Genomic DNA, 27,606 nt, shown 5'->3' on the forward strand with positions numbered 1-27,606 from the left:
AACATCAACTAACGGCTCTCGGAGAGAGTCACTTCAAAGCAGAAAGAGCAACGAATCGTTAGGAAGATTAATTTCTTCAGTTGGGTGGAGGCTGTGAGGGGACCACTTGTTTTCTAATTTGGAACGATTTGTTTTCGGGCGCACAAACACCGACTCTGACGACGGGATGAATGTCGAGCGCTGTGAGTGTTGGATTGGGCTGAGAGGGGCCAAAACTAGTTTTTGATTGATTTTTTATGGTGTTATGCTTGGATTAATTAAGGAAAAAACTTTTGGGGAAGTCAAAATATTTACGGTTTTATTGCATTTTTATGGGTTTTTCGCTTACGTAACTGTTGATGGGGCGGAATGAGTCAGAACTCGGCCGACTGGTCCAGGAATGTTTTGGAGAAGGCGTACACGTGAGCCCGATCTGGCAGTGCTTGTCCGAAACACTCCAACAGTTCTGGAGATTTGTGAACAGCTTGTCGGAAGTCATCCAAAGATATGGCTCCATCCCGATCGATGTCCATTCGACGGATAAGGATTTCCACCATGTCCTTGACCGACTCTTCCACTTCCTCTGCTTGATGTTTGATGAAGCAGCTTCTCAACAACACCATCATGTGTTCTCTTCGGAGCATTTCCTCCCCGCCGATGTCGTAAGCTCGGAAACAGTGCTCGATCTTCTCATCGAACGTCCCTTTCAAGAACAATGACAACATTCTGACCCAGGATTCCATACTCATAAATGCCGTCACACCTTTATCCAGTGCAGTACAAATCCTCCCAACCGTTTCGCTGTCGGATATCCCGAAAGCACTGTCAAACAGCACATCCAGTTGATGCCGCGAAACAAGTCCTTTGTTGTCCTCCTCGTCCTTGGCCAGTTTGTAGTAGATCAACAGACAAACCTCCAACTCTCGGTGGGTGAAGTGGGTTTTCTTCTCCAACCGCCGAACCAGTCGGCTGACCTTGTTCAGGAAACGCATCTCCTCGCCAGCATCCAGGGTTAAATCAAGAGACATTTTTCAAAAACTTCGAAATAAAAAATCCACATCAACAACGGAGAATTTCAACGTCCGAAATCTCAGCGATTACTGGGATCATTTCAAGTGTAGAATTTTTCTCACCTCTTCTTCTCCGTATATTCGGAGAGCGGTAGTGGTTTCCCAACCCGCATAATCCACTTTTCTTCCTCGCAGATCGTAAATTCAAGCAAACATTCCGACCATCTGATTCACAAAAGCCATATGGGTGACTAGGGTGACCAAAGTCTCACAATAGATTACAGCACGCCGCGGTCGCTTAAGTTTTCTAATTTTTTCACGTTCTGGCCTTGTTGGTGGCCACGTTGGTGGCCTTGTTGTATACGATTTTACTAAGAAAATTTTCGGAAAGAGAAAAAAAAATCACCAGCTTTTCGTGGTTGTTCCACTGGGACTCCTCAGGAATTACACCCTAGATTCCTCCAAGAAGCCCTTTGCGATTTCTCCACAAATTTGTTCCAGGACTCCTCCAGGAGTTTCTTTTGAGTTCCCTGGGAGATCTTGATGAGGTTCTTCCTAAAGAGGTTCCTGCTGGAATTCTTTTAAGATTCCTTCAGGATTCCTCCAGGAAATACTCGGGTGTTTCTTCCAGAGATTCATTCCTGGATTTCCCTAGAAATTAATTCCGGGATTCCTCCTGCATTCCTCTTCATAGGATTAGCACAGTAGTTTTCCCAGAGGTTCTTCTAGGAACTTCTTACGTGGTTTCTCTACAAAGTTATTATAAGATCTCTTCAGGATATCTCTCTGTGATTCCTCAGGGATCTATACCTGAAATTCTTTTTTGGGTTCTTCCAGAAGTTTCCTCTGAGGTCCTTCCAGGAGTTTCTCTCAGGATTCCAAAAAGGTTCCATCCAGGTCCATGCAAAGAAGTGGCGCCAAGGGAGTAGTTTTTCCCAATTTCGGCAAAAGGCGGAGGGGCGCCTAGTGTATGAAGCGTCGGTAATGAGGGAGGGGGGAGTTAACACCCTCCCCCTCCTGTTGAACGGGCTTGGTTCCATCTGAGATTCCTCCAGGAGCTCCTCCTAGGATTCCTTCTGAGATACCTTCTGGGACTGCAAGGAATTTCTTCGGAGATTACTAAAAGAGTTTTTTCGATGTTCGAGGGTTCGACTGTTTTGGGAATAACGATTGGTGGGAGTTCGGTTTTGCAGTCTACGCTCCTACGTAGACTTTGCAGTCATTCGTTGCAACGTTTTGGTAATTGTTGGTGCCGTTGGGACGAATCCTAAGTGGTCGTTGTAGAGCCCAGAAAAAATCGCGGATATAGGAGTTCCCGGAGGAATCTCGAAAGGAGTTCCCAAAAAACCCTGGATGTAGTTCCTGGAGGAATCCCGGTAGAGGTTCTTGAAGAAAATTTTGGAGGAACACTCAAAGAAGTTCTTGTTCGATTTCTGGAAGGATATCAGGAAGAATTCCGAAAAAAAATCCCTGAAATAACTCCGGGAGAAATCTCGCATGGAGTTCTTGGAAGAAGTCCCTGACGGGATTTGGGAAGGAATTCCTGAAGGAATCTATGAAGACATCCCCGAGAGACCTTGTTAAGGAATCCCGAAAGAAATTCTGGGTGATTTTGCTGGAATTCCCAGGAAAATTTTCCAGGAGTACCTTTTTCTGCCTTCTCTGTGAAAAAATGTCTGAAAACATTCCAAAAGAAACTATTAGGAAAATCTCGGCTGGAATCTCTGGAAGATTCCAGGAATTCTAGGGAAGAATCCTCTAGACTCTCAAAAGGAATCTCAAAAGGAGTCCCGGAAAGACTTCCTGGAGAAAACTCAAAAAGAATCTTAGATGGAGCTCTCTGAAGAACTACAGAAGGAAATCCTGGAATAAATTTATGGAGAAATCACGTGAGAAATTCCTGGATGAAACTCATTCAAAATTCCTGAAGAAAACTGACGAAAAAAAAACAAATTTATGAAAAGGAAATAAAAAAAAACATCTATCAATCACTTTCGTAAAAAAAAACTTGAAATGCATTTTCTGGCATTCAGGCGAAAACAGACAAAAAATGAAGTGTTACTCGAAAAATATAAAAGGAATGAAACTTGGGGTTTTAAATTTAAAAAAGCGGGCTGAAAATCTCCCTAATAAAGCAAATAATAATAATAATAATAAATTTAAAAAAATATATTTAAAATATGTAGTTTTTCATGGAAAAATTTCTGGAAAATTCGCAAATTTTAGAGTTCATTAATTACTGAAAGTATATTTGGAATAATTTCTGACGGAATCCATTAGGAAATTCTTGAAGGAATGTTTCAAATCAGTTCTGGAATGAATCTTTGGAGGAATGCTTGAAGGAAAATCGGGAAGAAAATTAAGCAATCCTTGGATAAATTTCTGAAGAAAACTAAAAAAACATTCTTGATGGATTCTTCAAAGGAACACTTGAAAAAATTGATGAAGGAATTTTTGGTGGAATTCAAAAAAAAACAATCTTTGGAGGAAATCCCTAAATTTTCTGGAGAAATTTCTGAGCCAACCATAGAAACAATTCTGAAATAAATTTTTGGTGAGATTCTCCAAGGAATGTTTGGAGGATTATCTGAAGAAAATGGTGCGAATTTTCCAAATAATATTTAAAGGATTTTTTAGAGGAATCTTTGAAAAAAAAAACGGACCGAAACATTGAAGGATTGTTTGCGAGAGCCCTTTAATAAAACCCTGCATAATTTTTAGAGCAATTAATAGTGGATGTCATAAGAAATCTTGAGATGTGTTTGTTGGGCAATTGAACTAATCCTTAATAAAATCGTTAAAGGAATCCCGAGCAAAGTTTCATAACAACCGGATAATATATTGTGTTATCTGATATCAAAAATAATTAACTCAATTTGTTCTCATTTTGGCTGAATAAGCAAGTAACATAACAAACATGATAGCAACCAAGTATAGCCGTGATATCATTAAAATATCTCATTTTGTTATCATCAATGGCACCCTGATAACAACGTCTGTAAATCAATAAATTTTATCGAATTGTTATTAGAATGATATTTGTAACGGTAATTGATAACTAACTTCCGCTGTTGTTATTGACGATGACTCAGTTTGACAGATATGGTAACATGAATTATCAAGTTGATAACACAAAATTGTAAAATTAGTTCTGGAGCGAGCAATAGTTATCAGTTTGTTACTGGTCAGTTATTATACTTTGATCGGGGTCCTTGGAGCAAACTTGTTATAAATATTTTAAGAAATTTCTGAAAGAATTCATAGTGCAATGCTTGATAAAGTTGTTGGACAATTTTTTTAAAGAAATGTTTGAAGGAAATTTTGACAGTATCCATGAAGGAATTCCGGAGGAAATCTTTGGAGGGATTCCTGGGAAAACCTTTGGATCAAATTACTGAAGCAATCATTGAGGTTACTTCTAAAACATTTTTGATGGAGTTCCTGGAGGTTTCCTAAGAGCAATTCCTGAAGGAATAATTTTAGGAATTACTGAAGAAATCCTTGAAAGAATATTTAAGGAAATTTTAAAAAGGACCGTTGCTTATATTTCATATTTCAATCGTTGAAGGAATCATAGAAGAAATTTTAGGAGGAATTCTTTGAGAAATTCTTGAACAATATTTATAACTACCTCAAGGAATCTTGAAGGTATAACTTTATGATTACTTGAAAGAATTCCATCAGAAATGCTTGGATAAGTTTTTGTTGGAATTCGTGTAGTAATTCCTGTAAGAAATCTTTGATCAAATTTCTGGAAAAATCCTCGGAGAAACTGCCTCAAGAATTTTTGAATACAAGGGGGCATTTTTTGAAGGATTCACGAAGATATCCTCGAATCAATCACCAAACGAGACATTTCTGAAGTTTTTTTTTCGGAATGAATGCAAATTCATCTGAAGGAATTCTTAGAGGAATTATTGAGAGAACCTTTGGTACAGTTCCTGACGGAGTCGTTGGAGGAAGTTCTTAAGAATTCCTTGCTGAAGTCCCTGGTGAAATCTGTGGAAGAATTCTGAAGGAATCTTATGGTAAATTACTGTTGATTTTCATGGATGAACCTTGGATGTGACAAATAAATGGTCGTAGTGGGTTTGTACCCCGACAAAAGACGAGTCTTGTAATAACATCTTAGTAGTAACTCCTGATTGAATCATTAGTGAAATTCTTCTAGGAATCTTAGAGAAAGTTATAAAGGAAAGATGAATTCCTGAAGGATTTTAGGGGCATGAGCATGATAATTTCTGACTGAATCTTTTCAGACGTTTCTGAAATAATTTTTGAGAATAATTCCGGAGTGAACTTTTGCAGGAATTTTCGATGGAATTCTTGGAAGAAAATCAGCATAAATCCTTGAAGAATGTTTTGAACAATTTACGGAGCTATTTCTGAAGGAATCTTTGGATGATTCCCTGAAGAATACCTAAGAGAAGGATTTTCTGATACTTTCAGGAAACTTATAGAAGAATTAATAAAAGAATTCTTGGAGGAAGTCCTTAAAAAATCTTTGAAGGGATTTCTGGAGCAACCATACCCAAGCAGAAGGGAATAACAACAGCATAAGGAGCTGTGTTATTTGGGAAAATTACTGAATCTGAAACTGAAATCGATTATTTTTAAGTTATTACCATAACATATTGTGTTATAAACTTGTCTGTCATAAGCGACAAAATAACAAATTCCATAACAAAAAAATGTTCCTGGAAAACCAATTCAATAACTTGTTTTGTTAGCTTCAATAACAAATTAATAACAGTGAATTCGGAAAATATTTCAATAACAAATTTTGATATTAATATGTTATTGATAATAATCGGAGAGCAGAATTTGCTATGATATCAAACTCGTTACTAAATAAGTTATAAAACTTATTATATAAAATTATTCGCTTTGTCTCACAAACCCGCTAATAACATGAGGTTCATCACTCTGACGTAAGCAATATTTTCAAATGATCGAGAAATACTATATGTATTCGGCTTTTTATTCATTTAGAGATTTAAAGTCGCAAGATAATCGAACTTTAGTAATTTCTATATTATCAAATACGGCGAGCTTCGATTTCCACCTGTAATTTATAAACTGTTATACTTTAATTGTTTTCGGAGTACGTGTTACCTTTGTTTTTTTTTCAGCATAGAAACTGATGAATTTTTAGAATGCTCAACACTTTTGCAGAAAATGTTTGGGATATTGGAAATATTGTACAGATTAGGGTGGGTAATCAAAACTTGAACCAAATTGCGGTTTCCGAAGTAGCGCAAATTTTGAGTGATTTTTTCTCCCACATGGAAATAATTTACTACGGCAAAATTTTATGTACATGAAAGCCACGGGTATAAGCATTCTGTTAAGTGGTAAAAAGTTTGTATTTGCATCGAATTTCATTGATAAAATCGATTATTTGTCAACAATGATTTGAATCTTAACTTGAACCAACTTTAATTTTAATTTGAACTACTGGCGGCAGCAGCTCGAGCATCTCCAACAACAGCCAATTTCGTGCTGAACAATAGAAAAACACATGGATCTGCTAATTCCCATAACTATTTATCACTTGGCAGTGGATTTTCAACTGAGAATGTTTTAAACTCTTCAGGAACTTGGAAACTAAATTTGGATTTTTTCATCCCCCAAGAGTAAACAAAACAACCACTAGCGCAGTCTGCAGGCCAATACTGGAAGCTCGCCCCCGTTTACTAGTTCAAATTTAGATTACAATTGGTTCAACTTAAGATAACATTCTCCAAGTAAGAATTACTTAAATTTGATAATTTTATGACAAATAATGCGGAATATTATTCAGTTGGTCGATTCTATGATAAATAAGCTTTCATTTGACGTGTTCACATATTGCGTGTGATACAATGCATGAGCTGTACGAGTGCACCGAAAATGTGCATTCTTTGGGGGGAAATGGGTGAAATTACAGTGATTTTTTAATTGCCTGTTTTCCATGACAAAAACGCTTTTTTCAATGCTTTTAAAGTCTATGTTATCAGGTTATATTACGGAAAGCTGTTTAACATCTTTTTCAGGACAATATTTGCCTAAAAAGTACGTCGTTTTAATGAATTTCGAAATGATTCAAATTAAGATTACAATTTGACTAGTTCAAAGTTTGATTTCTTACCCTATTACAATTTTTCTGGAAAGATTGTTTTAATTCCTCCGATTTTTCCGATTTTTCCAAAAAAATTGCTATAATTTCTCTTGAACTTCCTCTGATGATTCCTACAGGACTATCACCAGAAATTTTTGCAATATTTTTTTTCTGAAATTCCTATATTTATTTCTCTAAGGATTCCGTCAAAAACTCCTTTTATGTTTAACAAATGACTTTGTCATAAAATTCTTCCAAAAATTCGTCGACAGATTTGGTCATAAACTTTTCCATAAATGACTCCAAATATCTTCCAGAAATTTCTCCGAGAGTTCTTTGATGGAATCTTTCATGGATTTTCAAAGACTCCTCTAGAAATTCCTCCGGAATCCTGCAAAGAATCCCTTCAAGGGTTTCTTCAGAATTTCCTGTCCTGGAGTCCTGGAGTTCATCTTAAGTTTTCTCTGAAAATTTCTTTGAGGATTTCACCATGAGTTTTTTTCCGAAGGATTCTCTTAGAGTTTTTCAAAAGATTTTGCCAAGAATCCTAATAATTGCTCAGAAGAATTAACTTCGGAATTTCTATGAAAATTGCACCAGTAGTTCTCTTGAAGACTTCTCCAGGGATTTATCGAAAGATTCCTCCAGAACTTCCAAGTGCTTATCCGAAAATTATTAAAGGAATTTTTAAAAGGAGTCGTTCAGGAATTTCCTTCTTAACGGAATAAAAAAATGGAACAACACAAAGGGAGAGGTCATAATTGTCGAATTGTTGCTGTGATTTCAAAAGTTGTTACTGTTGTGCTATTGCTGATAAGTTGATCAATAGTACAACAATAACTAAACTTGTACTTCAACAAAACATGTGATTTAAATGTAATTTAGTTAATGTATATCAATAGCTTGATTATAATCAAATAGATTGTCCAACAAAATTTGTTTTGGAAAAGCTATGCCTTGATAATTTAATAATAACAAAACAACAAAACAAGATATAAAAACAGGTTATGTGATTTCGTAGTTATTAACTTGCTATTCTCCTCTGCTCGGGTAGAAGGAATTCTGGAAAAAAATGTTTGGAAAATCTGTAGGGAATGTTTGGATCAGGGATGCCAGATGATTTTTAGAGAAATCCATGTGTCTAAACTTTGAGTAAATACTTGGAGGAATTCTGGAAGCAATCTTTAATTACTGAACGAACCACTTAAGGATTTTTTTTAAGAATTGAAGCATTACCCTGAATAGTTTTTGGGAGATATACTGAAGGAATTCTTGGAGAAATTTTTCAAGAAATCTTTGGAAGTATTCCTTGAGCAATACTCCCAGAGTTTAGTGAAGCATGCAATTATTGAAGGACACTCAAATAGGATCCTTCAAAACTTTTTTCTTGAAAGGAATTTTCGAAAGAAATCCTTGAAGCGATTCTTATAATTTCGTGGAGAAGATCCTGATGCAATTTTCGGAGAAGTTTCCAGGGCAAATCTTTAAATGTTCTTGACGCATTATAAGAATATCTAAAAAGGATGTCTTCGTATGAATTCCATGAAAAAACTTTAGGAGAAATTAGGAAAACTTTGCAGTATTTATAAACATATTTCTGATGGAAGCTTTGGAGGAATTTCTGAAAAATAATATTGAAGGAACTAGTCAGCAATGTTAAAAGAGTTCCAGGCATAAATTTCAGTGGGAAATCTTGAATGAAGTGTTGAAAGATTTCTTAAAGGAATCCGTGGAGAGATTCTCGTAAAATTGCTTGGATAAATTCCCCAGAGGGATAAATGACTTATGACATTGATGTATAAATTCCTAGTAGAGCCCTTGAAAAGATTCCCGAATGTTTTTAAAGAATAGTTTTATATTGAAAAAAAAAATCTAAAATATCCTTCATGGAACTTTAGAATTCTTAAATAAAATTGGGAGAATATTTTGGAAATATTTGAAAACATCTATGAACGAATTGTTGGAAAAAAGTTTTGCAAAAATCTTTGGAGAAGTCTTCGAGAGAATCCTTGAAGCATTTTTTTTGGAGGAATGCTTGGAAAAATTGTGCAAAGAATTCTTGGAATTCTTGAACTTGTCACTAGATATTCGATTAAATCCTGAAGAAATCCATATAGAAATATTTGAAGATATTTCCGCAGGAATAGATGCAAAATTATTCGCTTCCTTAGAGGAATTCTTAAGAGAATCCTTAAAGTAGTCTCTGATGGAATCTCTGAAAAAATCTCTGTAGATATTCTACAAGAATTTTTTTTGCTGATTATTTTTGAGGAATCCTTGAACGGATTGGAGGAATTCCAGAAGACTCATTTAAGAAATTCCTAAAGGAGTCAAATAAGACATTTTTTAAACAATCAATGAAAATACTCCTGAGGAATTCCAAAAAAGGAATTGCTGAAGGAATCTATGAAGGAATTTTTCTATGAATTCTTAAGAAATTTATGAAGGAAGTCTTGAACAAAATCCTGATTATTTCTTTGAGAAATCTTTAGAGGATTCAATAAGAATTCCCTGAAACATTTGTTAACGATTTTCTGGGACTTTTTGTAGGAATCATACAAGGATTTTTCAAAGGTTTCGGAAGAAATCCCTTAAAAGTTCCTTGGACAAATTTCTGAAGGAATTCAGTGAAAATAGTGGAAGTTTTCTTTTGCAGATTACCTGGAAGAAAACGAGGCGAAATTTCTAAATATTTTTTGCAGGGTTTCTGACACAATCCTTATATTTCTGAAGGAATCATTAAAAAACAATTTCAAGAATTCTTGAAAGAGTTATAGAAGAATCCTCGTATAGTGTCATGTGGAAATCCTTGGAGGACTTCCTGAGTGCAAGGCAATAGAACAAAAAAATCCTAATACTTTGACAGTTTCTTAACTTATCGTATTATTGGGTTTTCCAGTTTTGACTCCAGGAATCTCCAGTTCAATGCGTGAATCTCGTAAACGCGTCCTTTTCCAATTCGAATAAAATTTTGCTCATATACAGCTTCTATTCGAATAAGTTTTTCATGTGATTTGATTTGAAATATTCTGCACTTAACTTTTGGAAAGGGCGTATAAGAAAATATAATCTTCTGCTTCCAAAAAAGCATAACTCGAAAACGATTTGTTGGATTGTAACAATGCCTTCAAAGAGGATATTTTGGGATATTTAAAGGACTTTTAATAAAAAAATTCATTGAGAGTAATATTCATCGTGGATCAATGTTAGATGTCATATTTTAATTTTCTAAAAATCTTATCTTTAGATTTATTTTATTATTTATCTGAAGAAGGTTTAATTCCTCAAATTTTGCCAAATGCTGCCAACTATTTTTTCTTTCACCAAAATTTTATTTTGAATCGTTTCGTAAAACAATCGGAAGGAACAACTTTGAAGCTTTTTCATGTTAAAAATAGATTCTACGTACAAGTTTCAATAAAAAAAATTCTATCCCACGCCCAACCCTTAATTAAGTTATAGCGAATTCAAAAAATAAAAAAAAATAACAAAAACATTTGGGCCTAACTTTTATTTGTGACGATCTGAAAATTCATTTCAATATCTAAGAAATACGAGAATTAGCTTATGTTAAAATACACATAAACAAAAACAAAAAAAAAAACTAAGAAATAATTGCTTCTCTGTTGACAAAAAGTTCAAAACAGTAAAAAAAACTCGAATAACATTTCACAATTTTTTCTTCTTTTTTATATTTTTGAATTCACTGTAGATTGGATGTGACAAAACCATCATGCACAGTGTTTTTCATTTAAATTTGATCGTAAAATCTATTTTTGATATAAAAAATCTCAAAAATTGTCTTCTTTTGTTTAATCATCTTTAAGGGTGAAAAATAAAAAAATAAGAAAAATAATAGTTAGAAGCATTCGACTATCCTAGGCTACTTGCCTACTGTGTTTTTTGACGTTCCAAGTTCAAGTCCCTTCCCACTCAAAATGTATGAAAAATCAATTTTCAAAAAATCATAATTTATCCATGTTTTTTGTCTCATAAACCTTCTTTGGTTGAAAACTAAAAAACAAACAAAGACCAATCCGACGCTTCATTCGTGAGTTATGCGTGGTCCCACGTATTGCACTACATTTTTTATATAATACAAATAGAGAATGGTAAAGTTTTTGGAAAATTGAAATTATATGACATCTAACATAGACTCGCGTCGAATATTACTCTCAGCGTATTTTTTTTAATGCCCTTCAAATATACATCTTCAGAGACATTATTTCAATCCATCGAAGCTATATTTTTTCGGTCTCAAAGGATATTGAGAGGCCAAAAACTTCAAGACCAGTGTTAGATTGTGGAATGCACTGTTATTTGATAACTGTTAATTTACATTTCTTACATTCGACAAATCAATTTTCAATGTAGGTGCTTTTTCCATCGTTTCTTTTACCCTCTTCGTGAAAAAACTCCATCTGGTCACTCTGTCGACCGGGAAGCACCCTTTTCCCCGATCGTCTTCCTTCCTAATCTGCCCCAAAATCATCCATAAATTTTAATAATTTCATTATCTCACAACCCATAATTCACCCGAAGCTGAATGGCAGTTAGTGGTTGCTTATGTGGTGCATGCTTTCCATCGCCCTTCCCGCGTATTTTTCGCTCTCTCGCGCGCAACTGCGTCAGCCAGCTAGCTGGCTGGGTTGTCATTCCTCAGCTCTGACTGGCGACGCTGCTCCACTCCCTTCTCTCAGGGCCTGATTCGAGTGTGTCGCACGCTGGTTTGTGCAGTTTTGTCGCTGCGACCATGAGCAATAGCATCAGAACAGAATCATAACGGCGAGCTTGACAACACGCCAACATATATTCTCATAACCGGTGGAGGTGGGAAAAGTGGAGGGTACTGTAACGGGCAAGGGCAGGCAGACAACCAACCAGAGTCATAAATGCTGAACCCAGCTCATGCTCGCAAAGACGTATAACTTTTGGTTTTGGTTGGGCTAATATAAATAAATAATTTATGCTCGCGCGTTGTGCTCCAACCCGGATGATCTGCTGTGTGGACCATGGCTGGCGTTGCTCAGCTTAGCAGTGGATTATGACGCGAGCGCGATCTGGAGCTGCGCTGGCAGCGCTACAGGCTATGTGTGTGGTGGCGACGATGGCGATGGCGATGGGTCACATAAACTTTTGTCAACTTAGCAAGTTAGCAAGTTGACGGGGAAGCATGCTGGCTCCCGGGGGCAATATAGTCGGTCGGTCGGAGCAAGTAGGTAATAATGTTTACTTGAAACAGCGCATCAGAATAGGGCAGGTGAAGGTAGAGCACGGTTTGTGCATGTAAATAAAGGGAAACCTTCACAGGAGCCTTGAGTGTGCCATTTGGATGTCTCACCTCATAAAATCGTGAAGTCTAATGGTTTGTTGTCCACATCTCTATTTGAAATGGGCATAAAATGCATTCAATAATGCATGTACATAGGCATGAATACATCGCCCATGAACTGACCCAAATACACTCATTTTTCTGCATCATTTGTTGCCATATGGTAGATAGGAATATAAAAGAAGGGGCTCGTTTTTAATCAGAAGAGTATTTGTCGTAACTGCGTTATATTTTGACACAGAAAAAGGCGTAGCCTTTCTGTAAAGCGAATAATTTTTGTGACGAGTGCATTGCTCCTGAATTTAGGGTGAGCAGGGATGAAAAATTGTGATAAGGATTATCTCCTATTTCCCCTGAGTATTCTCTCCAGAATTCTTTGAAGATTATCTCCAGAATTCAGTGAGGATTCTCTCCAGAATGTTTTGAGGATTCTCTCCATAGTCCCCGATAGATTATCTCCAAAATCCCATTAAGGTTCTCTTCAGAATCCGGTAAGGATTCTATCTCGAGCCCCCTGAGGATTCTGTCCAGAATCACCTGAGATTTTTTCTCCAGAATTTCCTGAGGATTTTCTTCAGAAACCCTTGAGGTTTCTCTGCAATATCTACTCCAAAATCTTCTCAGGATTCTCTCCAGAAACCTCTCAGGATTCTCTCCAGAATCCTCTCAGGATTCTCTCAAGAATTCTCTCAGGATTCTCTCCAGAATCCTCTAAGGATTCTCTTCAGAATCCCCTGAGGATTCTCTCCAGAATCTCCTGAGTATTCTCTCCAGAATCCCCTGAGGATTCTCTCCAGAATCCCCTAAGGATTCTCTCCAGAATCCCCTAAGGATTCTCTTCAAAATCTCCTGAGGATTCTTTGCAGAATCCCCTGAGGATTCTTTGAAGAATCCCCTGAGGATTCTCTCCAGAATCCTCTGAGGATTCTCTTCAGAATCCCCTGAGGATTCTCTCCAGAATCTCCTCAGGATTCTCTCCAGAATCCCCTGAGGATTCTCTCCAGAATCCCCTGAGGATTCTCTCCAGAATCTCCTCAGGATTCTCTCCAGAATCTCCTCAGGATTCTCTCCAGAATCTCCTCAGGATTCTCTCCAGAATCTCCTCAGGATTCTCTCCAGAATCGAGGATTCTTTGCAGAATCCCCTAAGGATTCTCTCCAGAATCCCCTGAGGATTCTCTCCAGAATCCCCTGAGGATTCTCTCCAGAATCCCCTAAGGATTCTCTTCAATATCTCCTGAGGATTCTTTGCAGAATCCCCTGAGGATTCTTTGAAGAATCCCCTGAGGATTTTCTCCAGAATCCTCTGAGGATTCTCTTCAGAATCCCCTGAGGATTCTCTCCAGAATCCCCTGAGGATTCTCTCCAGAATCCCCTGAGGATTCTCTCCAGAATCTCCTCAGGATTCTCTCCAGAATCCCCTGAGGATTCTCTCCAGAATCCCCTGAGGATTCTCTCCAGAATCTCCTCAGGATTCTCTCCAGAATCGAGGATTCTTTGCAGAATCCCCTAAGGATTCTCTCCAGAATCCCCTGAGGATTCTCTCCAGAATCCCCTGAGGATTCTATCCAGAATCTCCTCAGGATTCTCTCCAGAATCGAGGATTCTTTGCAGAATCCCCTAAGGATTCTCTCCAGAATCCGCTGAGGATTCTCTCCAGAATCCCCTGAGGATTCTCTCCAGAATCCCCTGAGGATTCTCTCCAGAATCCCCTGTCAAGAATCCTTTCCGGAATACACCCAGCATCCTCCTTAAAATCCTTTTGAAAATCAATTATTTGTGGGGAATTTTGATTTATTTATGGAAGTTTTGCGGTTAAGTATTGCTCGCACTCCAACTTCTTCATTGTCAACTTCTGATTTTGTTTTGGAAAATAATCACTTTTCTATTAGTCGTTTTTATATTAGCCGCTCATGCAGCATTTTCATACCTTCTTCAGGTATTTTTTGCATAGAGCAGTTTTCATTTGAATGTACAATTAGATATTCTAACCAAAAAAAAAGTTAGTTGAGAGTCACTGCTCACCACGAACAAATCGTGGCACCAAATGTAAATTCGAGACGGTTTAGATAAGTGATTTGAGTGTGCAGCAATGAAGATTATTTGAACAAGGCAAAGATTTAGCCAGGGATGCAAATTTTGTTTGATTGCTCTTAAATGCTTTGCATAAATTTAGAGAGGTATTAATTGTCTTGTTCGACCACCCGGTGTGGATCGTTCGAGAAAAAAAATTAAGAGATTACTGAGTGAAATTGCCAATTATTTTCCATCTCTCGAAGTTTACTCTCAAAGTGAAACGGGACTGCACAGGTAATCAACAAATATTTGTCATCAGCTATGGTATATGTTTCCGTGATTGGTGAGCATCAACAAAACCGAGAGGAAGAAGACAGTAGAGCAAATATTTGAACCAGATGAAGACAGGAACACTTCAAACCAAGTTCAACGTTCCCGAAGCCATAACATTGTTTGTATACTGATCGGAGATTTATTAATGTCGGAAATGGCATACAGTGTATGACAGCAAACTGAGTTCCATATGCGCAACCGTCGAAGTGAACTGTAGCTTCTGGTCGATCAGAGTCAGTCAGTGGCGTAGACAGGACCAACCACCATTCTGCTACAACCCCATTTGACAACAAGAGCTACACCCCTAACCACCGGATTGATGGTTGCAATGCGGAACACCTGTGACCGTAATCCATTCACCGGTCCGGTCGCCACCGTAGTCACTTATGCAAATCCAATAATTCTCAATTCCCAGTCATCATCATCATCATCACCACCACCAGCCATGCAAGTCAACGACTTGTAGCAGTCAGTGCTCTCTGAGCAAACAATGCATTATTATGTCGGGGTGCCATCGTCGTCGTCGTCGTTCTTGATATTCGGAATCGGATGAGTGCAGGAGGACCACCCAGCCACAGCCAGCTCAATGCATGAGGAATTTAAGGCATTTATGGCATTGAGCATTCAGGTTCATCCCTACATGTTGCGGACGAACAAACACGGGATGGCCATTATTGCTTTGCTTCCAGGAATACTGGCGAATCGTACGGAAGGGGATCGCTCACTGAATACCCTAGTGCCACATACCTTTCACTTGGTCCTACAGAAGAGCAGGTATATTACCGGATAGCATCCATCGTCGTCAACTGAAGATAATTATGACTAATTTAATAATCACCACTGAACATTGGCTATGGTCCTTAGCAAAAGCGTCAACGGCTAAAACAGTAAGAAGTTCAAACTGGTGGTCGACAATCGTCCACGAACCATAGCTAGGCTATAATTCAGTGAGGAATGACGTTAAGCTTGAAAGCCTGAACATTTGTAAAATATGTATTCCATTTTCTAAGAATTACGTTCTTTTCGCAAAATGAAGAAAATTATTAGCAAAGAAACTCCTTCCATATAGCTTTGTGATTACATATAACCAAAATGGTAAATACACAGGGATACGGCAAGACAGTTCCGAGTCATTTGCTCGTAAGGGTCATTTGGTCGAAAGCTGCTTGGCCGGTTGCTATTTAGCCAATAAATACTCTACTCTACTCAATTCCATTCTATTGTATTATATTTATTTCTATTAGTTTCTATCATTTTCTATTATTTTCTATTATTTTCTTTTATTTTCTTTTATTTTCTATTTTTCTGTTCTGTTCTTTTTTAAGCTATTCAATTTCATTCCATTCTATGCAACATTACAAAATACACTTTCATGCTACAAAAAGTTCAGATAAAATCCAAGACTCAACTTTTTAACTGTTTAAAAGGCTAAAATAGTGTCCAGAAGAACACAGATAAGAATAACCCTTTAGGAATTCAATAGAAAATGTTCTGATGGAAAACTTGGAGAAAATTCTGAATGTATTTTTAGACTACTTTCTAAAAAAATCCCAAGAAAATTTCTAGAAAGCATCTCTGAAAGAAACTCTTGTTGGATTTTCTTGAGAAAAACATGGAGGAATTTCTGAAGCATTCCATGGAATGTTTTCTAAAGGAATCCTTCAGGAAAATTTAGCAATATATTGTGAAGTATACCCTGAAGAGAACAGAATGATCGGGACTGACAAAATTTTCACATTTCAAAAAAAAAATGGAAACTTCGAGGTATGAAGTTTGAAAGATTTAAGTGAAAGGCGTAACTATCCGATAGCCTATTTTCAACTAGTTACATAATATCCGGATTAAATGAACCAAATGTAAAAAAAAATTTAGCATTCATGATTAAGTACGAGTGACGATTATAGAGAAAAAAAAATTGAAGCGATTAATTCATGATTAAAAAACAATTGGCCCCTTTTAAAACATCCCAAGCAACACACATGTTATAATAGAGTTACGACAGCGCAAGTTTTGGTTGAATAGAAGTTTATTTTACGTAATTCTAACATTGTGTTGAAATAACGTAAAATAAACTACTATACAACCAAAACTTGCGCTGTCGTAACTTTTATATAACATGTGTGTTACTTGGGATGCATCCCAGTGTCTATCAATCAATGCTGATGTGGTGAAATCGGAGCTGGTTACCCATGTTTTGCTGATTTCAGTGATCTCTTTATTGGTACGCCCCCATAAAAATGACTTGCGCTATATAAAGAACATGCTGTCCCGGCAAACGTCGTACTGCCTGCCTACTGTGTTTGACACACAGCTCCATAGGGACGTCCCCTGCAAAGTCATCTGTATGGGAGTCCCCCGTTCCCGGGACCAGAGATGTCTCACACCAAGCTAAGTACCTTCCCTGGCTCCAAAAATACCCACATACAAAATTTCATACCGATCGGTTCAGTTGTTTCCGAACCCATAGCGGTCAGACAGACAGAAATTCATTTTTATTTTTATATATATAGATTCCGGGACAATCCTCTTCATATATTATTATTTCATGATGTTTTCCATAACTATCGTCCAAAAGATATTTTTCTGGAATTACTGTTTTGAGTTCGGCAAGAATTCTTTTTGAAATTCCTAGAAAATTCTCCACGATTACTTCCTGGGACATTGCTAGAAATTCTTTCGGGAATTCCATCAGGATTTAATAAAATGATCCTACAATTATTACAGAAAAAGATTCTCAAACAATTTTTCAGAAAAATTTTAGCAAGATTTTCTCAGAAAAATTCTCTACGTATTCCAGTAGAATTTTGTCATGTTTGTTCATTTCTCTGAGCAATTCTACAGAAATTTCTCCAGAGATTTTTTCATGCTTTGCTCCTAGGCTTTTTCATTTCACTTGTTCAGAAGCATCCAGAGAAATTTCTTAAAAGGTTTATCTTGAAACTGCTTCATGGATTTTCTCTAAAATTCTATCATAAATTCCTCCAAGCATTCCAAGCAAAAGGGATTCTTTAAGAATTTCTATCAGTTGTTACTTAAGTTCATGCTGGTATTTCTTCAAAAAAAATTTTCAAGAAATATTGTCAGATTTTCCTCCAGGAGTATTTCTTTGGAATTTCACAAAAACATTTTTTTCTAATTTCTTTAGATATTTTCAAGAGGGTTTCGACTGGATGTTTGATCGATCTTTTGGGTGGCTTTCTCAGTCTTTAAGTCGAGAACGAAATGTTTCCTACTCTCCCGACGTTTCGGCCGAAGGGTTTTGGCCTTTCTCAAGGGTCGCTAAAACATGTATTTAACACTTTACATATAACATTTAACATAAAACATATAACTACTCACTAGTGTCTATCGTCTCCCGTGTATATAGTTGCCTAACCATTTGTGTTTAGCCTGCCTTTTCATTACCTGTCTGTTATAATATGGTTATTATTTTCGATTTGATGCACAATTTTACCTAACTTACTGTTTTTAAAGGTTTTTTTTAATATATTTAGTTTTGATTGGACTTCACAGCACTGGTAACGATCGTTTCAAAATGGTTGGTGAATTTTGTGGTGATTATGGATCACGTTCATCGGTTTCATTTAGGAGGTGTGGAATTGGTTCTATTGTTGATATGGCTGGGGTTTGTCTACGTGTGGTGGACTGTTTAATTGTGTGGAATAGTCCTGCGTACGTTGTACTTAGACCTTGTATGTCTGTACGGTGGTTGACTGTGTTAGGTGTATGGATGATGTGACACATCTCTAGTGTTGGTAGTGTTGATTTTCTATTGGCCCTATCGAGAATTTTTGGGTTTGCAACATTGAACATATGGTTGTTTTCAATGGCATGTTTCATTAATGCCGTTTTTTTCGCCTAGTCTTAGGATTTCTTCATTTGTGTGTGTGTCATTGCTTTGGATTAATTTGGTGTATTGGTTAACATTGCTCTTGTGTCCAGACATTCTAGTTTTTAACTGGTTTGTGGTCATTCCAATGTATGTTTGTTTACAGTCTGTGCATTCTAGACTGTAAATAACGTTGCATTGGTCGAGTAAAGGAAGGGGGTCTTTAACTGATCGTAGGATGTTATTTGTGTTTTTTAATGTTTTGTAGGCAATTCGTACCTGTGGAAAATCGGCTTTTAGGATGTTGGCGATTGTAGGACTGAGATTTTCAATGAAGGGGATGCTTCTGTATTCGGTGAGCTGCTGTCCGTTGGTTGTGGAAGGTGGTGATCGCTGCTGGGGTTGGATGGCTGGAGTGTTTTGGTCCAATGGAGTTTGCAAGCCTCTGGAGGTGATGCTGCCGGCGTGAGGATGGTTTTCTTCGTTTAACTCTTGGAGGTGGCCTACGTTGGATGTTGTTGGTGTATCATGCGGGACTTCTGTTATCGAGGCCCTCGGTTTTGCTCGGCATAGCAAGCGGTTGATCAACGACGACGGGTAGTTGTTGGAGCGGAGGTGGTGGAAGATGATGTTGGATTGCTGTTGTTGGTTGAGATTGGTGGTGAGCAAGGTCACCCGCTTGATGAAGTTTGCGGCGACGTTTATCTTCATGCTTATGGGGTGGAATGAGTGGAAGTTTAGCAGTCGTCCTGAAGATATTGGTTTGGAATACCATTGCGTAGATATGGTCTGATCTGGGTTTCTGATGACCAGGGTGTCGAGGAATGGAAGCCTTCCGTCGGCCTCCTTCTCAACGGTGAACTGCAGGTGTTGGTTGTAGCTGTTGAATATCTGTAGCGTATGTTCTATTTGGTCTTCTGGTAGTGCTACGAACAAATCGTCCACATATTTTTTGATGACTGGGAGTGGGAAACTCAGTCTCTTTGTGACAGTCCTTAAAAGTACTTCCATGACTACTTCCGCAAGTATTGGCGAAAGAGGACTGCCCATAGCTGTACCAAATGTTTGTTGATAGAACTTGTCCCGGAATTTGAAGTAGCTGCTATCTATGCAAAAGCTCACCATCTCAAGGAACAAATCCAGGTTGATATTTGTTGCTTTTCCTATGGTGTCCCAGTTCATAATGATGTCGCGAATAACCAGGTCCTTCGGGATGTTCGTGAAGAGGGAGACGACATCAAAAGATACTAGAATGTATCCTGCTGGAAGCGTCACAGCGGTGGTGTATTTGACGAAGGAAAAGCTGTCGATGATGTTGTACTCGCTTTTGAAACCTTTCGACAAAACGGACGCAATATATTTGGATAACTGGTATGTTGGTGCCGTTATGTTTGGCACAACGGGGCGAAGGGGTAACCCATCCTTGTGTGCCTTGGGTTGGCCGTATATTCGTGGACAAGTCGCAGTTTTGCTTGTTAACCGACTGGCAGTGAAATGGTCGATTAGCTCCAGATTGCTCAACCGTCTGACCAGCGTATTGTTTTGCCATTGGAACTTTGATGTTGGATCTTTCGGCAGGACTTTGTATGTGGAGTCGTCCAGCAACGTTGACATTTTGCGATCGTAGTCTGCAATGTACATTACGACCATTCTTTTCCCCTTATCCGACTCTACGATCACGATATCTTTATGATCGTCCAGAAACTTCTTGGTAGTGATAGAAGCATGTTTGCAGAACTTGGAGACTGGATTTTCTAGCTGGTTGGACCGTGCCCGCGATGTGTGGTTTTGTATGGCTGTTGTTATTCTGCATCTGTTATAATCCCGTACCGCCTTGTACGGTGTAACGTTGAGGATGGCTTCAACGTCAGCGATCATGTGGAACAAATGGCGCGGAGTGAGAACATCCGTGGGTAGAGCGAATTTTGGTCCAAGGCTGAGCAAAGTTTGGGTTTCTTGCGGTATCTGGACATTTGTTGCATTGAGGATGGATTTTTCGTTGAATGTCGGCGTGACATCCCATTGTTCTGTAAAGTGTTAAATCCCATTGTTCCGTGTAAAGTGTTAAATACATGTTTTTGCGACCCTTGAGAAAGGCCAAAACCCTTCGGCCGAAACGTCGGGAGAGTAGGAAACATTTCGTTCTCGACTTTCTTTAGATATTTTTCTTGGAATTCCATCAGGGGTTTCTACAGAAATTCTTTTAAACGTTCCTTTAAAAGATGCAATTCCAGGAGACTTGTTTTACAAAGATTTTCTCGGAAGTCCTTCAAAGATTATCCTTTAGAAATTCAGAAATTTGTCCAGAAACTTTTTTCAGAAATTATTGCTTCAATTTCTTCAAGGGTTCCTCCATTTATTCAGGGATTTTCCCGACCATTTTTTTTAATTCACTCCTCAAATTCTCAACAAATTCTTTTGAAAGAATGTCCAGGAATTTCTCCAAAAGTTCCTCCAGAGATTGTTTTGGATTATTCAGACCTCTTTCTTCAAGAATTCTTTCAGAATGTTCTTTTTCCTAAGATTTGCTCAACAATTCTTGCACACATAACTCAAGAATCTATTATTAAGCAGTTTTCAAGGATTTTTCCAAAATATTTTTCCTTTAATGTAAACAGTTTTATTAAGTTATTCTATAAAGCATTCCTTCAGGATTGTTTCTGTTTCTGTAGCATTTACTTCAGATTTTTTTTCCAAATCCCTTATGAAATTCTATAAGAAATGCTGCTAGGAATTCTTCAAAGGTATCTCCAGGGTTTTTTTTTTCAAAAATTTCATCAGGGAATCCTCTGGGGATCCCTTAGAAATATTTTGAGGAATTTCTTGAAGAATTGCACCATTATCTTTGTCTGCAATTTCTACAACTATTAAGATTAAAGATTCTTTCAGAAGTCCTCCATGGATTTCTACAGCAAACCCTCAAGAACATTTTAAAGAATGTTTCCTTGGAAGTTGTTACGGTGTTTCGCCAAAAGTTTCTCGCGATTTTTTTTTTCTGGGAATTAGGAAGCTATCCTAAAAAGTTTCTTAAAATATTCTCTGAGGTTTCTTATTATAGATATTCATCCAGGAATTGCTCTGGAGATAACTTAAGAAATAGCTCAAGGAATTTTTGTCCAGGAATTTCTTCAGAAAATTTTCAAAAATTTCTTTTGCGGGATTTTTTGAGACATTCTTCCAGGAATTTGTATAAAAATTCTTTCAGGGTTTCAGGAATTCAGCAGTAAGTTTTGTGCAATTTCTTAAAGAAATTCCTAAATTCCCTGAAGCAATATTCCTTGTTCTGCAGGGATCTCTATAGAAATCTCTAGAAGGATGTTTTTGATGGAACCGCAAAAGAATCATGGAAAGAATTCAGCAAGAATCACTGAAGGAATTACTCAATGAATTTATGTGGAGTTTAAAAAATCCCACAAATCCCTTTCTTAAATGTCCGAAGAAGGCCCCGAAAATAATTGAAGAATATCAGGCATATCCATGAATTTCTGTAAGAATCTCTGTGAAAGTTTGTGAAAAAATCTTTAATATAATCCCTTCAAAATTTTTATGAAGCACTTCTAGAGGATTTTCTGGTGGACTTCCAGAAGAAATGTCTTTGAATCAATTCCTGCAAAAATTCCTCAGGAATTCGAAGATATTCCGATATTTTTTCTTAACGAAACACTAGAAGTTTCCCTGAAACAATTTCTGGTGAACTTTCGGAAGGAATCCATAGAAACATAAGGTACACTGGGGCAAGTTGAAACGGGTGGGGTAAGATGAAACAGCGGGTTAACATGATGTTTTTCAATGATGATAAACAATATGATTGCCATAATGCATAGTTTTTGATTCAAACAAACTTTTAGCGAAGGATTAATTTCATTGAAATCTATTTCAAAATTTCGTGTTTCATCTTGCCCCACCCGGTCCAACTTGCTCCGGTGTAGCTTATCAAACAAAATTCCTGGAGAAATTTCTAGAGAAATTCATGATGGACTAGCTACTGGAATTACTGGAAGAATTTCTGGGGAAAGAAAACGCCGGAGGAGTTTCTGGAATAAACCTTGGTAGATTTTTGTACCAAATTTCGTAAAGAAATATTGGATAAATTTTTAAATCTATGAAAATTCTACTAAAGAAATCCTCGGAGAAGTTTCAGGAGGAACTTTTGATTATCTTAAAGAATCGCTGAAAGTACTGCTGGAGGAGTTCGTGAATGATTTTCTGAAATAATTCTCGTACGGATTTCCAAAATTTTTAAGGAAATCCATGAAAGCTTTTTCAGAGGAATTCTAGGAGAAAATTCATGGATGAAGTTAAAAAAAACACAAAACTAATTCAGTGAAAGACTTTCCCAAAGGATATCCTGGAGGGTTTTCCAAATAAAACCTTAAAGAATATTTTCTGAAGGAAGCGGTGGAGGAATTTCTTAAGCGATTACCAGGAGGATTTTTGGATGAATCCCTGAAGATAACTATGTCAGGTTTTGAAAAAAAAAATCCTTCTATAATTAACTGGAGGAATCTCTTTAAGATGTTTAAAAAGAATCACTGAGAGATTTTTGAAGAATTTTTTACAAACTACAATACCGAGTCATGAGTTGGCTTCAAGACCATATTCTGAGAAGACTTCAAGACCAAGGTTTGAGCAGCTTCTAAAACCGAGTCCAGGGCTGGCTTCCGAGTTCTGCGTAGGCTTCAAAACCGAGTCCTGAGCAGGCTACAAAACCAAGCCTTGAACAGGCTTCTGAGCTGAACCCTGAGCAGGCCTCAAGAGCGAGTTCGAAACATGCTTTAGAATCGTGATTTGAATAGGCGACAAGATCGAGTTCTGAGCAGGCTTCAGAACAGAGTCTTTGAGCAAGCTGCAAGACCTAGTCCTGAGCAAGCTTTAAGACCTAAGACTTTTGAACAGCACATAAGGCCGTGTCTTGAGCAGGCTTTATAACCGAACCCTGAGCAGGCTAGTAACTAAATCCTAAGGTTTCAGAACCGAGTCCTGAGCAGGTTCGAAGCCTGTTCTTAGCAGCATTCAAGACCGACCCTTGAATAATTTTCAATACCGAGTCCTGAGCGGGCAACAAGGCTAAGCCTTGACCAGGCTGCAGGACTGAGTCCTGAGCAGGGTACAAGAACGAGTTCGAAATATGCTTCAAGATCGAGTTTTGAACAGGCGACCAGATCGAATCCTGAGCATAGAAGCCTCATAAAGAATTCTTCAAGACCCAGTCCTGGGCACCTTTCAATAACGAGGTTTGAGCAAGCTGCAGACCGAATCCTGAGGAAGCTCTAGGACCGAGTCCAGAGCTGGCGTCAAAACCGAGTTCTGAGCAGGATGCAAGACCGACTTTTGAACAGCCCATAAGACCGAGTCTTGAGCAGTCTTTAGAACCGAGTCCTGAGCAGGCTTCAAAACCTAATGCTGATCAGGCTTCAGAACCGATTCCTGCGTGGGCTTCAAAACCATGTTCTGAGCAGGATTCAAGACCGAGCCTTGAATAGTCTTCAAGACCGAGTCCTTAGCAGACCTCAAGAGCTAGTTTTGAACAGGCGACAAGATCGAATTCTGAGCAAGCTTCAGGACCGAACCCTGAGAAGGCTTCTTCAAGGCCGGGTCCTGTGCACATTTCGAGAACGAGTATTAATTGAGCTTTAAGACCGAGTTCTGAGTATGCTTCACAACCACATTCTAAGTGGGCATCTACTTTTTAACAAGCCACAAGATCATGATCTTGTACCGACTTTTCGAACCCTCTAAGCAGAATACCCTCTTTGAATGAGTGTAATCAGTTTCGTACCTTTTAATTCCTTTTAAATACCTTTTAACATGAGGCGGAATTAAAAGGTACGAAACTGATTACACTCATTCAAAAAAACACAAGATCATGTCCTGAACAGGCTACATGACCGAATCCTGAACAGCCTTAGAGACTCAGAGATTATCAGGCTTCATGAACGGGTTCTAAGCTGGCTTTGATACCGAGGTATCGGGATCGAGTCATTGAACTTTCATTATGGTTCTGGATAAAGTTAGTGGGATTGACATGAGGGTCAATGGAATATTTCTTAGGAGGTTCTAGGGACATTCTAAGAAATTTTCGGAAAAGACAGTTGGTTCATTGAACCGCACAAGTGCGCTGTAGTTGAAAACCACTGCTGCCGAGAGTGCAACAACACTTCGTAACGCAATCGCTCAACCATGTCACAGAGATCAATCGAGCATCGGTCAGTGGCTGTTCAGTTTGCTCAGTTGTCACTAAAACAACATCAGTCCTCATAAACCCCTTGCTGGCTGGTCAGTGGTATATGGTATATTTGCGTTTGTGGATGAGCTGCCCCGTCCAAATATTGGCACAATTACGAAAGAACCGAAAACCAACATCTCAATTAAGATTTGTTGTTCTAGCGTGGCGAGCAACCCGACGACGAGATGACTGATTGTTATCTTTGCCGAATCGGCACGAGGAGCTCTTACGATACAAGTGCTTAATTTTTTCCTTCGCCAAAGAGGTCAGTTTGCTCGAGAGGAGTCGCGTGTTTTGTCACTTAACCCACTCAAAACCAAAGGGGGGGGGGGGGGGGGGGGCGGAAGGAATCTCGCCACCGCTTGGTACCAGCAGCTCCCTATCATCCATCTCGCATCGAATCTTGGCCGTTCTTAATTGCTTAGCGTAATTGTACATTAGCCGGCTTATATGTTTGTTTCGTTCATTAACTGATTGGCTTGAATGGAGTAGACGCGTCCAGCCGGGGACAACTCGTAGGTACTACGTGTGAACGATCAACAAAACGGTTTGACATTTAAGGGCACTTGAAAAGGGGTCATTGAGTGCCGCATTGGACTTGGCCCCAGGCAGCAGCTGGGTTGACACTTGATCCGTTATGGGTGCGATATGATTTCCGACTGCGATTATGATGATTGATGGAACAATTTCATTCACAACTGGAGTCTTGTCAAGTGGGCGACGGTTGGCATCAAGCCGGTTGAGAAGGTGCTTTCAGATTGGATAAAAAGTCATTCTTGTAGTGTTTTCGGAGTTCATAAATGTGACTCAACATTTATTTTTAGGTTCTACAGTCAGTGGATCAGACGTTACGAAACTTCCACCAGACTACTTAATCAAAATTTATTACCCGCCAGAAATAGACTACACACTTTCCCGCTTATCGTATGTGATTCTCTTAACAGTACAACTGTCCTATATGCAAAAAGTGGGCATTAAAAAGGTGGATCCTAGTTGATATGTATAGGATTTAGTATTAAGTGAAATGAACTCCGAGTGAACTCAATGTAAGAACGTTATAGGTATCAATGAATTCAATAGAGCCAGTATGAACTTGAACTCGCAATCGAATAGTCGTATCAAACTAAAATCCGAAAGTGTCCAACTGTAGCAGCTCTCCATCATAGTAAACTCCGGTCGTAGCATTTCCCGGTTGAAGTCCCAGTTCCCGGTCATAACATCTGGCGACGAGCATAAAAACCCGCGGTGCGTGTAATAGAAGCCGCAGCACCATCGCGTGTGGTGATACATACAAAGGTCGTGACAGATACCTAGTGAAATAGTGGAATATCAATTCAGCAAACATGGCTACAGGTGGTGATGATAAAGGTCTACCCTTTGCGGTACCGGTGGCACCAGTTGCAGAAAAAAGAACAAAGGGAAAGTTCCCAGTATTCGTTGCGGGCCTTAATGTGAACTCGTATTTGCAAACTGTAGATATTTTTTTCAAATTGAATAAAACTCCAGCTGACGAAAAGGCGCTGGAATTTATTACTAGTGTGGGTCAGGAAACTGCGAACAGAATAATAGGCAGTTTTAAACCCGACAAAATAGTGAACAAAACGTATGATCAGATAATAGACAAATTTAAGAAATTGCATGATGAAAAGAAAAACGTGTTCGCGGAACGATACCGGTTGATAACCCGCAAGCAAGCAATAGGCGAGACTCTCGATGACTTCGCTATTGATTTGCAAGATATCGTAGAGCACTGTGGTGTTAGTGTTGAGACCGAGGCTACTTTAGTGCAATCTGTGTTCGTAGCAGGTTTGAGAAACGACAATACCCGAGAAATAATTCTACGTGATGCTAGTGATAAACTCAGTTTGGCACAACTTTTAGAAAAAGCTAAGATAATCGAAATCGCGGTCCAAGAGTCTCGGAAAATGGCCCGCAGTGAAGGAGGAGACGTGAATTACTTCGATCGTCGCGGATCGTATGCTCAATCTCGTAATATGGTGAAGAAAAGCAAGTTTGGTGAAACGAATCGTACATACAAAAGCCAAAGTGATCTATCTAGTCATCGGGGAACATTCAAACCAAACAACCAGACAGTGTGTTACAATTGCTATAACAAAGACCACCTGTCGTACGACTGTACCATGCCAAAGGCGAAAAAACCCAGATCTAGTGTACCAAGAAGTTCCGGTTATAGAAAGAGGGCCTTCGAAGAACGGATTAACCAGCTAACTGCAGCCATGGAAGAACTCAAGTCATCACTTCAGCAGGAGGAAGAATTGTCCGATAAACAGTCTATCGACGAATCCGAAGACGATAGTGAGTCGGCTAACTGGGTAAATAATGTACTGCTCGGTAAGTCAAACAACATAACACCTGCTTTAGTGGAACTAATAGTAAACGGTAAAAAGTTGGCTATGGAGTGTGATACTGGTGCATGTGCCACAATATGTTCATTCGATACTTATAAAACACAATTTGGCAATTTAGAACTAATACCAATTAAAAGGAGTTTTTTCGTTATCTCGGGAGAGAAGGTTTCAGTAATGGGGAACCTCAAGGTACAAGTGCAACTCAGAGAAGAATTGAAAAATTTGAATATATTAGTGATTAAATCTCCAAGAGATTTCGTACCTCTCTTAGGGAGAGATTGGCTGAACATTATTTGGCCAGATTGGAGAAAATGCTTCACTCTCAATTCACTGCAGAGTGAACCGAGAGAGCAATGGGTACAGCAGGTTATTAAGAATTTAAAAAAATCATTCCCTAAAGCTTTCGATGATGA

General features: G+C 38.4%; 3 protein-coding genes across 14 annotated transcripts in view; 1 reads left to right on the forward strand and 2 right to left on the reverse strand.

Annotated features, from left to right (window-relative positions):
• Positions 1 to 27,606, forward strand: part of LOC109424340 (collagen alpha-1(XVIII) chain) — a 1,002,865-nt gene that overhangs the window by 292,862 nt on the left and 682,397 nt on the right. The window lies entirely within an intron of this gene.
• On the reverse strand, positions 247 to 1,136 carry LOC109399279 (calaxin). The gene has a single exon (XM_019671716.3). It carries the CDS (start codon positions 1,005 to 1,007, stop codon positions 354 to 356), a length of 654 nt encoding a protein of 217 aa, XP_019527261.2. The 5' UTR covers positions 1,008 to 1,136; the 3' UTR covers positions 247 to 353.
• LOC134287463 (uncharacterized) lies at positions 18,010 to 20,261 on the reverse strand. 2 transcript variants are annotated; one of them, XM_062849311.1, is made up of 3 exons: positions 18,233 to 20,261; positions 18,109 to 18,178; positions 18,010 to 18,048 (listed from the first exon to the last, which is right to left on the reverse strand). In XM_062849311.1, the coding sequence occupies exon 1, from the start codon at positions 20,246 to 20,248 to the stop codon at positions 18,593 to 18,595; it is 1,656 nt and encodes a 551-aa protein (XP_062705295.1). In that variant the 5' UTR covers positions 20,249 to 20,261; the 3' UTR covers positions 18,010 to 18,048; positions 18,109 to 18,178; positions 18,233 to 18,592. The 2 variants fall into 2 exon arrangements, with proteins under 2 accessions (XP_062705295.1, XP_062705294.1); XM_062849310.1 differs by having other exon boundaries at positions 18,010 to 18,178.

Source organism: Aedes albopictus, chromosome 2 (genome assembly GCF_035046485.1).
Source record: "Aedes albopictus strain Foshan chromosome 2, AalbF5, whole genome shotgun sequence".
Classification (NCBI taxonomy): domain Eukaryota; kingdom Metazoa; phylum Arthropoda; class Insecta; order Diptera; family Culicidae; genus Aedes; species Aedes albopictus.